This window comes from Equus przewalskii, chromosome 3, assembly GCF_037783145.1.
Source record: "Equus przewalskii isolate Varuska chromosome 3, EquPr2, whole genome shotgun sequence".
NCBI classification, from domain to species: domain Eukaryota; kingdom Metazoa; phylum Chordata; class Mammalia; order Perissodactyla; family Equidae; genus Equus; species Equus przewalskii.
In genome coordinates this window covers 36,714,768-36,730,089 of record NC_091833.1, presented here as the reverse complement: position 1 = coordinate 36,730,089, position 15,322 = coordinate 36,714,768, and the positions used below count along the sequence as shown (strand labels likewise).

The window sequence follows — 15,322 nt, the reverse complement described above, 5'->3', positions numbered from 1 at the left end:
ATATAAGAATACCAATTCTATTCCCTATATATCAAGTTTAAGCTGTCATCTTTCATAAAAAAAATAAGACCCATATATGTGCTGCATACAAGAGATGCTTTTCAGACTTAAAGACACTCACAAACTGAAAGAGAAGGAATGGAAAAAGATACTCCATGAAAATGGCAATGAAAAGAAAGCTGAGGTAGCAATATTCATATCAGAAAACATAGACTTTAAAATAAAAACTGTAACAACAGACAAAGGGCACTACATAATGATAAAGGGAATGATCCAACAAGAATATTTAACATTTACAAATATCTATGCACCCAACATAACAGCACCTTGACATATAAAGCAATTATTAACAGACATAAAAGGAGAAACAGCAACACAATAATAGTAGAGGACTTTAACAATCCACTTACACCAAAGGAGAGATCATCAAAACAAAAGATCAATAAGGAAACGTTGGCCTTAAATGACATATTAGACCAGATGGACTTAGTACACATGTATAGAACATTCCATCCCAAACCTGCAGAATACACATTCTTTTCAAACGGACATGGCACATTCTCCAGGACAGATCACATATTAGACCACAAAACAAGTCTCAATAAATTTAAGAAGACTGAAATAATACCCAGCATCTTTTCTGACCACAATGGTATGAAACTAGAAATCAACTACAGGAAGAAAATCAGAAAAGCCACAATTGGATGGAGTTTAAACAAAATGCTATTGAACAACAATTGAGTCAAAGAAGAAATCAAACGAGAAATCAAGAATATCTGGAGACAAATGAAAATGAAACTACGACAGGCCAAAGTCTATGTGATACAGCAAAAGCGGTTTTAAGAGGGAAGTTTATATCAATACAGGCCTACCTCAACAAAGAAGAAAAATCCCAAATAAACAGTCTAACAGTGCACCTAAAGGAACTGGAAAAAGAAGAACAAAGCCCAAAATCAGTAGAAGGAAGGAAGTAATAAAAATCAGAGCAGAAATAAATGAAATAGAGACTAAAAAAAACCAGGAAAAAAATCAATGAAACTCAGCGCTGATTCTTTGAAAAGATAAACAACATCGACGAACCTTTAGCTAGACTCACCAAGAAAAAAAGAGAAGGCTCAGATAAATAAAATCAGAAATCAAAGAGGAGAAATTACAACAGATACCTCAGAAATACAAAAGATTATAAAAGAATACTATGAAAAGCTATACGCTAACAAACTGGATAATCTAGAAGAAATGGATAAATTCTTAGACTAATACAACCTTCCAAAACTGAATCAAGAAGAAGTAGAGAATGTGAATAGACCGATCACCAGTAAGGAGATTGAAACAGTTATCAAAAACCTCCCAAAAGATAAAAGTCCAGGACCAGACGGCTTCCCTGGTGAATTATACCAAACATTCAAAGACTTAATCCTATCCTTCTCAAACTCTTCCAAAAAATTGAAGAAGAGAGGAAGCTTCCAAATTCATTTTACGAAGTCAACATCATCCTGATACCAAAAGCAGACAAGGACAACACAAAAGAAGAAAATTACAGGCTCATATCACTGATGAACATCGATGCAAAAATCCTCAACAAAATACTAGCAAATCAACTACAACAATACATTAAAAATTTCATACACCATGATCAAGTGGCATTTATTCCAGGGATGCAGGGATGGTTCAACATCTGCAAATCTATTAACATGATACACCACATTAACAAAAATGAAAAATAAAAATCCCATGATCATCTCAATAGATGCAGAGACAGCGTTTGACAAGATATAGCATCCATTTATGATAAAAACTCTAAATAAATTGGGTATAGAAGGAAAGTACCTCAACATAATAAAGCTGATATATGACAAACCCACAGCTAATATCATTCTCAATGGAGAAAAACTGAAAGCTATCCCTCTAAGAACAGAAACCAGACAAGGATGCCCACTGTCACCACTCTTATTTAACATAGTATTGGAAGTCCTAGCCAGAGCAATCAGGAAAGAAAACGAAATAAACAGCGGTCAGATTGGAAAGGAAGAAGTGAAACTGTCACTAGCTGCAGATGACATGATTTTATATATAGAAGACCCTTAAGAACCCACCAAAAACTTCTCGAACTAATAAACAAATACGGCAAAGTTTCAGGATGCAAAATCAACATGCAGTCAGGCTCCTAATTCACAGGAACACCTATGGGATCATGAGGCCATCACTGTGTGACTTGGTGGATGTACGCTATTGAGAGAGATCGCAGCAACTATAAAGCTCAGGGGAAAATATTGTGACTGATCAGGGAAGGAAGAGGTGGAAGGTCGAGTGTGTCTCCTGCCTGCTTACTTTCTTCATACAATGGACCATGCAAATGACTAAAACATATGGGTCCATTCTCTTTGTATGAAATCCTTACTTCTGGGTTATGATCTCTTCATCCCAGAGGCATCCTGTCTCCAATTCCAGCTATTTACAAGCTCAGGGCTGTCATCATCCCAGTGAGACCCTCCACTGAAACAAAAATCAGTTGCGTTTCTATACACTAACAAGGAAGTGGCAGAAAGAGAAATTAAGAATATAATCCCATTTACAGTTGCAACAAAAAAGAATAAAATATCTAGGAATAAACTTAACCAAGGAGGTGAAAGGTTTGTACACTGAAAACTATAAAACATTGTTGAAAGAAATTGAAGAAGATGTAAAGAAATGGAAGGCTATTCCATGCTCTTGGATTGGAAGAATAAACATAGTTAAAATGTCCATACTTCCTAAAGTAATCTACAGATTCAGTGCAATCCCAATCAAATTTCCAACAACATTTTTCACAGAAATAGAACAAAGAATCCTACAATTTATATGGAACAACAAAAGACGCAGAATAGCCAAAGGAACCCTGAGAAAAAAGAACAAAGCTGGAGGCGTCACACTCCCTGATTTCAAAATATACTACAAAGCTATAGTAACCAAAACAGCATGGTATGGCATAAAAACAGACACACAGATCAATGGAACAGAATCAAGAGTCCAGAAATCAACCCACACATCTATGGACAGCTAATTTTTGACAGGGGAGCCAAGAGCATACAATGGAGAAAGTAGAATCTCTTCAATAAATGGTGTTGGGAAACCTGGACAGCCACATGCCCAAGAATGAAAGTAGACCATTACCTTACACCATGCACAAAAATCAACTCAAAATGGATTTAAGACTTGAATGTAAGACCTGAAACCACGAAACTTCTAGTAGAAAACATAGGCAGTACACTCTTTGACATCGGTCTTAGCAGCATATTTTCAAATACCATGCCTGACTGGGCAAGAGAAACAATATAAAAAATAAACAAATGGGACTACATCAAACTAAAAAGCTTCTGCACAGCAAAGGAAGCCATCAAGAAAAGGAAAAGACAGCCTAACAATTGGGAGAAGATGTTTGTAAACCATATATCAAAAAAGGGGTGAATATCCAAAATATACAAAGAACTCATACATCTCAACAACAAAAAAACCAAAAACCCAGTTCAAAAATGTGCAAAAGATCTGAATGGAGATTTCTCCAAAGAAGATATACGGATGGCCAACAGGCACATGAAAAGATGTTCAACATCACTATCAGAGAAATGCAAATCAAAGCTATAATGAGATATCACCTCACTCTTGTCAGAATGGCTATAATTAACAAGACTGGAAACAATAAGTGTTGGAGAGGATGTAGAGAGAAGGGAACCCTCATACACTGCTGGTGGGAGTCCAAACTGGTGCAGTCACTATGGAAAACAGTATGGAGATGGCTCAAAAAATTAAGACTAGACCTACCATATGATCCAGCTATTCCACTCTTGGGTATTTATCCAAAGAACGTCAAAACGTGAATGCGTAAAGATACATGCACTCCTATGTTCACTGTAGCCTTATTCACAATAGCCAAGACTTGGAAGCAACTTAGGTGCCCGTCAAGGGATGAATGGATGAAGAAGATGTGGCATATATACACAAGGGAATACTACTCAGCCATAAAAAAGGATGAAATCTGGCTAATTGTGACAACAAGGATGGACCTTGAGGGTATTGCTGCTGAGAGTAAAAAGTCAGAGGGAGAAAGTCAAACATTGTATGATCTCACTCACAAATAGAAGATAAAAACAACAAAAGACAATCACATAGCAACAGAGATTGGATTGGTGGTTACCAGAGGGGAAAGGGGGAGAGAAGAGGTTGAAAGGCATGATTAGGCACATGTGTGGTGATGGATGGTAATTAGTCTTTTGGTGGTCAGCATGATATAATCTATATAGGAATTGAAATATAACGATATACACCTGAAATTTATATACTGTTATAAACCAAAGTTACTGCAATTAAAAAAAACAATAATAAAAAAGAAGAAGAAGAAGAAAAGAAGCTGTTGTCTTTTAAATTTTACCTTTAATTCCTGTTGTGATGTGAGGGAAGAAGAGGTCACTAGCATTCGTGTTAAGTTTTGAATTTTCTCAATCTGCACTTTTTGAAGCAAATCTTTTTCTTCCAAAAGTTGGGCCAATTGGTCTTTTTCCATTGCCTGGGCCCGAGTCTCTAAAGAAACCTAAAGAATGTAATATTGGGTTACGTTAATAAATGTAGGTAGGTTTTAAAACCTTGAAAGTATAGTTTAAAAAAATATAAATTTGTATGTGAGTTTTGAGAATTTTTCTTTTCTTTTTTTTTTTGCTGAGGAAGATTCACCTTGAGCTAACATCTGTACCTATATTCCTCTTTCTGCTTGAAAGGGATTTGCCCTGAGCTAACATCTGTGCCTATCTTCCTCCATTTTGTACATGGGACAACAGGACAGCATGGCCGCCAAGTGGTGTAGGTCTGCGGATGGCAACTGAACCCGGGCTGCCAAAGTGGAGTGCACCAAACTTAACCACTAGGCCACAGGGCTGGCCTGAGAATTTTAATTTTATTGAAATAAAATATGCCCTACCTGCAGAACACCAATATGCAGTTACCATAATCAATAATTTCTCAAACTTATAATAGGGTAAAATATACATTTCTTCTCATGTCACTATTCTATATGCCATGTATAAGATTATATCAATGCTGTTAAAGCAATTCTATTAATTGACTAAAAATATATAAATAGGCAGAGAAATCATAAAGCAGAGACTTGAATACCTATAGCAAAGGAAGAAAGATCCTTCTAAGACCGCCATTTGACATCTTAGGTCATTTTTAAAAAGATCAGTAAAATGTAAGTTTTTTACAGACTGGGGACCATGATGGTTTAAACAAACAAATGATAATGACAAGCAATTATGCTATCTTATTAGATTGCTATCTTAGGGCTAGAAGAGGAATTCAAGATAATGTAAAATGAAACAAAGTAGTTTTAAACACTATTCATGGTCTCTCTTTTTAACCTAATTCTCTGTATTTGTGACAGTTTTTATCTCTAAAAAAAACGTATCTCTACTTGGCCCATTTGAAAATCTCAAATTTTGCCCTTTGGAAATGAAAAACAAAATCTAAAATAATTTCAAGAAACCAAATCTGGCAGTTTATAGTAAAGTTTTTACAGGTTGATTTCTCCTTAGTTAAAAACCATTTGTTTTAAATTTAGATTGTAGAACTCAGATATTGAGGATTTAAGAGTCTCTGGGCATGTAGGCAGATCTCAATTCTAAATCCATCTCTATTCTTTACTGAAATACACAGTTCATACATACCTCCTCTAATTGTTTTTTAAGATCCATTATTTCTTTTCTATATCTTTTCAGGAGAGCTTCATCACTAGACACCTCATTGACATAAGGAGTATTCTTCATATATTTAGCAGTGCTGGCAAACTGGGAAAAAATACAAGAGTGTTAAACGTTGACACCAAAAGATTAGTTTAATTAATATTTAGGTTTCTTGTAATTTTCTTTTGTAAAGAAACATCAGTAAAAGCTTCCCAGGTGGCTTACAGCTTCTGAACACAGAGCATTCTACGTCCCTGTAACAATGTCCATAACTTACCGCTGCCACTAGTCTTCAGGAGGGTCAGAGAAATATCTTGAAGACCGATGCCAACAGAGAGCCTACACACCCCGGCTCACTGGAATCCATCTACTCCTCAAAGTCCAGGGCAGATGCTCCCTCTGCGCTGAAGCTTCACTTCCAGTCAAAAGCACCTCTCCTTCCTTTGAACTCTGTCCTACTTATTAGCCACTTAACTTTTAATCCAAGGAAATCACGCTGGAAGACAGGTCTTATCTTCACTATAAGACTATAAATTCTGTGAAGCCAGGAACGCTATCTCCTACCTTTGTTTCTCTGACAGGACCTTGATCCAGCGCTCAATAGCTACTTAAAGTGATGTTTCTTAGAGCATGAGTGTCAAAAGTAACTTTAACTGGGTACGTGAGGGTGCCCATTAAATAACACTGAACCCTTCATTGAGGTAGATATTCTATTGACAGTTCTCATTCTTCTTTTCTTTTGAAAACAGAAAATACAGGCCTTAGGCTCAGAGCAAACGCAGGCAACAATTTGTTAGCAGGAACTTAAGAATTATTTTGTTATAAACACACACACCCATTTTTTGGGTCACCTCCTGTTTGTTCCAAGTGATAACCAGTTTTTCATTTATGGGACTGATAGAAAGTTTCCTTTTATAATAAGTTAAATTTAAAAAGTGAGTTATTTAAGAAAAAATCAAGTCAATTTCAATAAAATATTGTTGGATGTGGCAAAAATTGGGGAGGCAGGATATGAATGATTGAAGTTTGGGAAGATTAAGGAATGCTATTTAGTAGACACACCAATTTTATTTTAACAGGTATGTTATGTCAATTACAAAAAATTACACCTAATTTTAGTAGCTAATTTTTCCTTCTGAAAGATGATTTCCCCCATATTGATTCGAGATAAAAATCAAACTCACCTGGAGAGTAGTCAGGGTTTCATCCAAAGACACTGGAGTAATTGTGCAGATAATGCGTGTTTTTGCATTTCCTCCCAAGGAATTCTGGAGAATTCGTGTTAATTTGCTATCTCGATAATTTATGAAACCACTTAGTGAGAGATGAGTTTGGGGAGAAAAAGAGTAAAACTTTTTATATAACAAAATGGTTTATTTTTAACGCAGAACCTTAAATTTGCTACAGTTTAAAAAATTCATTCTTTACTGGTTACTTGAGGCAGAGCAAAACTACTAACTAGAAAATATTTAAAATATAAAGTAAATTTAGTAGGTCACGGTCATACATATAAGAAGCAACGCATGCTCATAGAATCACAGAAGCTTTTGAACATACAGGGGTATCAGTACATTTATTTGAGTGTCACTGAAATATCATAATTTTCAACCTAATGAAAAATGTAAGCATTAATAGGTAAATGTACAATGGGACAAACTTACCCAACTTGTCCATCACTAAGTTTCTTGATCACTTGTCCCAAAATAAATAAGCTACGATTTATATTACAGCCTTCCTTGAGTCGCACACCTGCATTTATTAAATAAATAAGAAAACAAATTGGCCCCTGTACTAGATGATGAACTTATTTATCAGTAATTTATGGGAGAAATTAGAAATTGCAGGGTCAGATGCTACAGTCTGTGCTTCAAATTAGATCTGCGCCCACCTTTCCTCCCACTGCTGACAGGCGCCCTTCCCTTCCTCCCACCCATCACGTGAAGCAGAAAGGCTCTCACCCAAGAGAAACAGCTCGAAAAAGACGACTAAGAAAAGAATAAGAATGCAGGAAAGCCCATGTCTGCACCACGTCCTAAAAGAGCTCCTCGAACTCCTCAATTCAAATCTATTTTTCCAAACCTCCAATACAGGCAACTAATGACGTGCAACCAAGTTAGTTCCTAGAGGTTCACAACCAAAAGTCCTTATTTTTAAACTGTTAATATGCTCACATGTCTTAAACGGAAGTCTACTGAAAAAGGTTTCTCTCACTTTATTCTCCTTTCAACCAGTTCCTATCGCTCTAACCAAGAACTATTATTAGTTTATTCTTCTAGAGATTTTTAGAAATACAAGTTCATACGTATTAATTTTTCCCCTTTCTTCTTTACATAAATAGTAGCATACTATACACACTATTTTGCACTTTGCTTTTTTCACTTGGCAATATATCATATATCTTATTGGTAAACATTGGTCTTTTTCACTCTTTTTTACAGCATAGAATTCCATTGTATGGATGTATCAGAATTTATTTACCTAGCACCCTGCTGAGGGACATGCAGGTGTTCAATCTGCCATGTACACAAAAAATACTGCAACAAATCCTTCTGAACAGCAGTTATTGCACAGGTGCGTTATTCAGCTACTGCTGGAATACTGCTGTTTAACAAGCCAGCTGAAAGCAACAGGCATTTATTTCTTGTTCACAGGTCTGAGGATCCACTGGTGTGGTGGGTACAGGCCACACTCAGCCGAGTGTCTCTATGTCAGGCTGCAGGAAACTAACACAGAGAGAGGCCTGACATCTTTATGGTTCTGAAACTTCCCATCTAAGTATGCGTTTTCATTTGTCTCAGTGTTTGGTTACCTCTTTCAGGTCTGTTTTAATGTTTTCCTTATTTTGGTCTTATACAATTTTTGTTGAGTTTCTTCCTAGGTATTATGCCTTTTAAGTCATTATTGCAAAGGGGGGTCTTTTCGTACATTAAATATTCCAACCGGCTGTTGTGTTAGGAGGTGCTCATGTCTGTAGATTAATTTTGTATCCTGCCACTTTTCTGAATTTCCTTACTGATTATGGTGTTCATGGGACTCTCAGGAGCTTTCCAACTATAAATCCTGTCAACGACAGAGTTTCATCTTTTTAACTAACGCTACAGCAGCACAAAGCAGATAATAAGCCAGATAAGGAAGCTGCTTTTTCTGTTAAAGACTTTTATCACAAAATTATCATCATTACTTTATTAGTCTCTAAAATGCATGGTGGCACTTTTATTCTGTTAAAGAACAGGAGAACGTTCAGACCAAAATATTTCATGAGTTTTCATTACCTTCAGCACCTGTTTGAGCAGCTCTTTCACTGCCTGCAAGATCAACCAAATTCTGCAAGAGATGAAAATAAAGCTTTAGGAAGTGTAACTTGAAATAATAAAATCCAAACTACTGGAAGAACATTTTTAACCCATGGTTTATCTGAACGCCCCATCTGTTTCCTTGTTTCTCACCTCACTATTTAAGGCTTCCCTTGTCTGAGTCAAACTGACCTCAACACCTTGTTCCTTCTTTATAATACCTCCTCCATAATGCTGCCACAATAGGTTCACTTTCCTACACAAAGTTCGAAATCTTACCATGGTGAAGACGATTCTTTATAATCCGGCACTTGTGTTGCTCTAGACTCATTTCTGTCCATCACTTACTCTTAACTCTGGCTGAGCTACTGACTATGCCCTCCACACCATGCACAGCTACCCTTTGCCATTCCCTGTGTTTAGCTGATTCTGATGTTCTAGTCTGCCCCTACTCTTCATTCACGACCAAAGGCAACTGCCACCTTCCCAGTGTAGCTTTGTCAACTTGATCCTTCCTTCCCCATACCTTGAATGAATTGACCTTTCAACGGTGTACCCAGAGGTCTTTATAGATATGACTGGTTATTATAGCACTTACTGTGTTGAGCTAGTTATTTGCGTCTCTGACCACACTGCAGCATCTTTAAAACCATGGGCCTCTCTTCCATTTCACAAATATTGTTGAAAAAAACTGACTGCCTGTCGTGCTGCAGGCAGCACGTTAGGTGCTAGGGATATGGCAGTGCAACAGACAAATGAGGACCCTGCTCTCAGCTTATGCTCTGCACAGGGTGGGACTCGGGGAGGAGGAAGTTAGTGAGAGGAGAGAAAAAGACAAACAAATAAGAAACATAGCATGTTAAGCGTAATACAGACAATTTAAACAGAGTGTTAGAAGTGGGAAGAGGAAAGGACAGGACAGGCTCTTTGGGCGGGATGGCAGGGGAAGTCCCCCAATTCAGCTAAGATCTGGAATGACAGAGAAGAGGGAGCCAGCCCTGCAAAGACCAAGGGAACCATACTCCAGATTAAAGAACAACCAGCACACCAGTCACAAAGGAGAAATGAGCTTGGTGTGTTCAAGAAATGGAAAGGGCAGTGTGGCAGAGCTGGTGAAGGAGAGATGGGACAAGATAGGTTACAGAAGCAGGAAGGGCTCAGCTTATGCAGGGCTTTGTAGCCAAGGGTAAGAAGTGGGTTTTTGGGATGCAATGGGAAGCCATTGGACAGCTTTGACAAGAGTGACATGCTTGACTGAACTTCCTCAAGGGTCACCTGGGCCGCTGGGGGGCAAACAGATTGGAGAGGGGCAAGACCGTAGCCAGGAGCCCAGTTAGGAGGCTGGGGCAGGAATGTGAGTGGAGACAAGGTGGCCTGGGCTAGGGAGGTTGCCATGGAGACAGTAAGTATGGAGGGATGTCTTCTTTACTCTTTTAATCTCAGAGCCCAGTACTGGGCTCAGAACACTGTAAAGCCTCCGCAAATATTCTTAATGCATTAAAAGAAAGTCAAAGACTTAAATTATTTGTCTCTGTGGAGACTTCCAGTGATGAACAGGTGATTATACACTTCTGCTTTGGAGTCCTATCCCTGATACTTCTTTCTTTAAAACATTCAAAGAAGTCTCACCTTTCCTGTATAGTATCTACCACAGATGGCCTAGATACATAATAAAGGGGTGAAGTGGTGGTGAAGGCAGCATGAACTTAGGTATAAAGATGGGAACAAGCATTAGTGTTCAAAGATACCAAGTGGCCCAACCTATCCTTAAGAGAGGAGCGCACATGGAGCTGAAGGACGTCAAGTTAGACTGGTTAAGAGTGGCCAGATCTTGTCCAAGGAAGTGACACAACACAAGCTTAGTGACATCAGAAATCTGCATAACAGACTGAGGAAGCAAAACCAGGTCATGGGGGCCAGGTCCAGGGGAATGATACAGTAATTCAAGAGATGAGGACTTGAGTATGACACCCATGGAATGCTAAAGGGTAGAATCAATAAAAAACAGGGATGACGGGACAAAAGAGAAGGCAGAAAAAGATGAGGTGAAACTGACTTGGGTTTCCAGTCTAGGTGACCAGGATAACACTGATAATACTGGAAAAAAGGAATATTCACCATGGTAGGAAGAAATAACTTGGTTTTAGACACACTAAAATTTGAGATATCAGTGAGACACACCGTTATAACAATCTTTAGGAAGATATGAATTAGAACTCAGAGACTCTAGACAAAATAAATATATGGCTGTCATCAAAAGAGAAATGTGAACCAAATGTCAGAGGGCAACGGGGAAGTAAGAAAGGCCACAGAACACGCCTGAGTTTTTGTTAGAAAGGTAGGGAAAAGAAGCCACAGAAGCGAACAGAGAAGGAGCAGAGCTAAGAGAACCTGGATATTATTCTCCCAGAAAGCCCAGGAGACACTCAGAGACTCCCTCCAAAGAGCCAGAAAATGATTCTGGGGAAGACTTCTTTCCAAGAAGATACTTAGAGTGAGCGGGAGGCTGGAGGGCTGGACTTGATGATATCTAAGGTCGCCAGATAATAGAACATCAAAGAACACAAGAAAAGTCACCAAATGGATCACTGAATATGTCAAGAGTATTAAAGCTACATTATTAAGAGAAAAGTTAAAAATTGCAGTGAAATACCACAGGCCAGGTTTGGAAAACAAAACAGAAGTTAGGTTTTGTGGGGTTTTTTATTGTTAAACTGAAGCAACAATAGGCTATTATAATAGACAGTATACTGTGTAGTAAAATAACTGGGGTGAACTAGAATTAGATACTTGAGTGATTTTTCAAAATCTAAAAGTCAATAAACATATTATAGATTTACTCGTTTTTTCCCTGAAGTTTTCAAATCAAATAACCTTTATTTTTTAAAGATTGGCATCTGAGCTAACATCTGTTACCAATCTTCCCCACCCTTCTTCTTTTCCCCAAAGCCCCCCAGCACACAGTTGTATATTCTAGTTGTAGTAGGTCCTTCTTCTGGCTGTGCTATGTGGGACACCACCTCAGCGTGGCCTGATGAGTGGTGCTGGGTCCGCACCCAGGATCCAAAGTGGCGAAACCCCGGGCCTCCAAAGCAGCGTGAGAACTCAACCTCTTGGCCACAGGGCCAGCTCCCAAACAGAATAATCTTAAATCGTATCCCACATCAAGCTAAAGAATTTAGGTCCTGAAGACAGAGAATAAAGCAATAATGGTAAGGAATAGGAAGGAAGCACAAAAACAGAGAGAACTGATACAGCGCAGCAAGAAGGAAACGGGAGGTTTACTTATGTGGTAAGGAGTGTTTGCATAATGCTTATGTTCACTCATTCAACAAACAGGTATTGAATATAAACTACATACGATGTGTTGGGGCTATAAAGATGAATTAGACATTACTCTTCCCTTCAAGGGATTTACAGTCTAAAACATTGTGCTCATAGATGGGGTGGGTGGAGCAAAATGGCAGGGTGAGGTGACCCAGGACTCTCTCCCCTCCACACTACAACAAAGGACTGAAAAAAAACTGAATTTCAGCTAATAAACCTAATGCCAGGACATCAGAGACCTAGAGTATCAAAAAGACGGAGGACAGAGACCCTGGTGCTGGCCTCAGAGGAGCTGGAACCGGGTAGGAGAGAACTTCGCTCCCTCCCCTAGAGTCTGGGATCGCTGGCACAGGTGTGGGAAGGAGTGGAGGAGGGGCTGCGCAACCGGGGGATTGCCCAGGACTCCTGCCGTGGGTATAGTGGAAACCCGCTGATGGGGGAAAGCTTCCGTGTGTGGGGACCCCATAAACCCAGGGCCCCGGGAGACCAGAGAACAGAACTGATCCGAATCCAGATCAGCGCGCCAGAAAAACAGCCCCTCCCCCTGGCAAACAACACTGGGTGCTGCCATATTGCCTGAAGGCGGAGAGCTCAGAACACACGGCTCTCAACCCCCATATAGTGGCGACAGGTTGTAACTGCAACTGAATTCTACCACCATGCAAAAAAACCGCTCCTCTACCATCCAGCAATTTATAAAAGCTATAGACCAGAGAGAAAACAATAAAAACACAGAATTAAGTCCTGAGGACTTAGAAATAGGTAAACTAAGTGAAAATGAGTTCAGAGCAGCTATAATCAAAAAACCCAATGAGATAGAGAGAAAGATAGAGAAACAAGCCAACGAGTTCCGGAGTTACTTGACAAAAGAGATTGAAATTATAAAGAAGAATCAAACAGAATAACTAGAGATGAAAAACACAATGGACCAGATAAAACAGAATACAGACTCCCTGAATGCCTGTGTAGACACCATAGAGGAGCAAATTAGCATAATTGAAGATAGACAGGCCGAATGGCTCCAGACAGAGAAAGAAAGAGAACTAAGAGTTAAAAAAAATGAGGAAAATCTCTGAGAGACAGCAGATTCAATGAGGAGAAAGAATTTAAGGATAATAGGAATTCCCGAGAACGTGGAAAAGGAAAATGGAGCAGAAAGTGTGCTTAATGAAATTATAGAAGAGAACTTCCCAAATCTAGGGATTGAGGGAGAAATGTGTGTAGAGGAAGCTTTCAGATCTCCTAGATTTGTCAATGTGAAAAGACCTACTGCAAGGCATATAGTAGTACAAATGGCAAAAATGAAAGACAAAGAAAGAATACTCAGGGCAGCAAGACAGAAGTAAATAACCTACAAAGGAACTCCTATCAGACTTTCAGCGGATTTCTCTGCAGAAACTTTACAAGCTAGGAGAGAATGGAGTGACATATTCAAAACTTTAAAAGATAAAAATCTTCAGCCAAGAATACTCTATCCAGCAAGAATATCCTTCAGATGTGAGGGAGAAATTAAATCTTTTCCAGACAAACAAAAGTTAAGGGAATTTGTAACCAAAAGTCCTCCACTACAAGAAATCCTCAAGAAGGCTCTCATACCTGAAAAAAGAAAAAAGGGAGAAAGGGGTCACAAACCACAGAGTAGGGAGACAGATAAACAGAACCAGAATAGGATAGCAAATATTCAACTGTAGCATTAGGATAAAGGTAAGGAAACAACCAAAGCAAAGACGATCTTATCACTCTAACTACAAACTCATAACACGAGTTGGAATAAGAAATGAAAATAACAGGGCTGGCCCCATGGCTGAGTGGTTAAGTTTGCGTGTTCCGCTGCAGGTGGCCCAGTGTTTTGTTGGTTCGAATCCTGGGCGCGGACATGGCACTGCTCATCAAATCACGCTGAGGCAGCGTCCCACATCCCACAACTAGAAGGACCCACAACGAAGAAGATACAACTATGTACTGGTGGGCTTTGGGGAGAAAAAGGAAAAAAATAAAATCTTAAAAAAAAAAGAAATGAAAATAATAATTTAGGAGGGGAAGAGCAAAGGAACTAAATCAGTCTAGGCCAAGTAAGTAAGAGGCCACCAGAGAATAGACTATATTATACACGAGATTCTAAATACAAACTTCAGGGTAGACACTAAACTAAAAAACAGAACACAGCCACAAAACATAAATAAGGAAAAAGCTAAGAAACCCAGGATAAGAAACTGCAGTATTAAATGGGTAGGCTAAAGCACACAGGAAGACAAACACAGGAAAACCAGATAACGAGCGACAGATTGACAGCATTAAGTCCACATGAATCAATAATCACTCTCAATGTAAATGGATTGAACTCTCCAATAAAAAGACACAGAGTGGCAAAATGGATTAAAGAACAAGATCCAACAATTTGTGGCCTCCAGGAAACACACCTCAGCCTCAAGGACAAACACCGGCTCAGAGTGAAAGGGTGGAGGACAATACTTCAAGATAATAGCAAGCAAAAAAACCCAGGTGTTGCAATTCTTATATCAGACAAAGCAGATTTCAAAATAAGACAGGTAAAGAGAGACAGAGAGGGACAATATATAATGATCAAAGGGACACTTCATGAAGAAGAAATAACACTTATAAATATCTATGCACCCAACATAGGAGCACCAAGGTTCATAAAGCAACTATTAACAGACCTAAAGGAAGATGTTAAAAACAACACAACAATAGTAGGGGACCTCAACAGCCCATTCACATCAATGGACAGATCATCCAGACAGAAAATCAACAAGGAAATAGTGGAGCTAAATGAAAAACTAAAACAATTGGGCTTAATAGACATACATAGATCACTTCATCCAAAAACAGCAGAATACACATTCTTCTCAAGTGCAAATGGAACATTCTCAAGGATAGGCCATATGTTGCCAAACAAGGCAAGCCTCTACAAATTTAAAAAAAATTGAAACAATAACAGGCATCTTCTCTGATCATAATGCTATAAGGCTAGAA

At 38.7% G+C, this 15,322-nt stretch overlaps 1 protein-coding gene across 7 annotated transcripts in view; it reads right to left on the bottom strand.

Moving 5' to 3' along the window:
- The window catches only part of CENPE (centromere protein E), an 85,515-nt gene that overhangs the window by 60,459 nt on the left and 9,734 nt on the right, over positions 1-15,322 (bottom strand). For all 7 annotated transcript variants that reach the window (XM_070614097.1, XM_070614098.1, XM_070614100.1 and 4 more), the window contains exons 9-13: positions 8,981-9,032; positions 7,370-7,457; positions 6,893-7,022; positions 5,694-5,813; positions 4,406-4,564 (exon numbers count right to left, since the gene is read on the bottom strand). In XM_070614097.1, the coding sequence (XP_070470198.1) occupies positions 4,406-4,564; positions 5,694-5,813; positions 6,893-7,022; positions 7,370-7,457; positions 8,981-9,032 (549 nt within the window). The remainder of the gene's footprint in view (positions 1-4,405; positions 4,565-5,693; positions 5,814-6,892; positions 7,023-7,369; positions 7,458-8,980; positions 9,033-15,322) is intronic.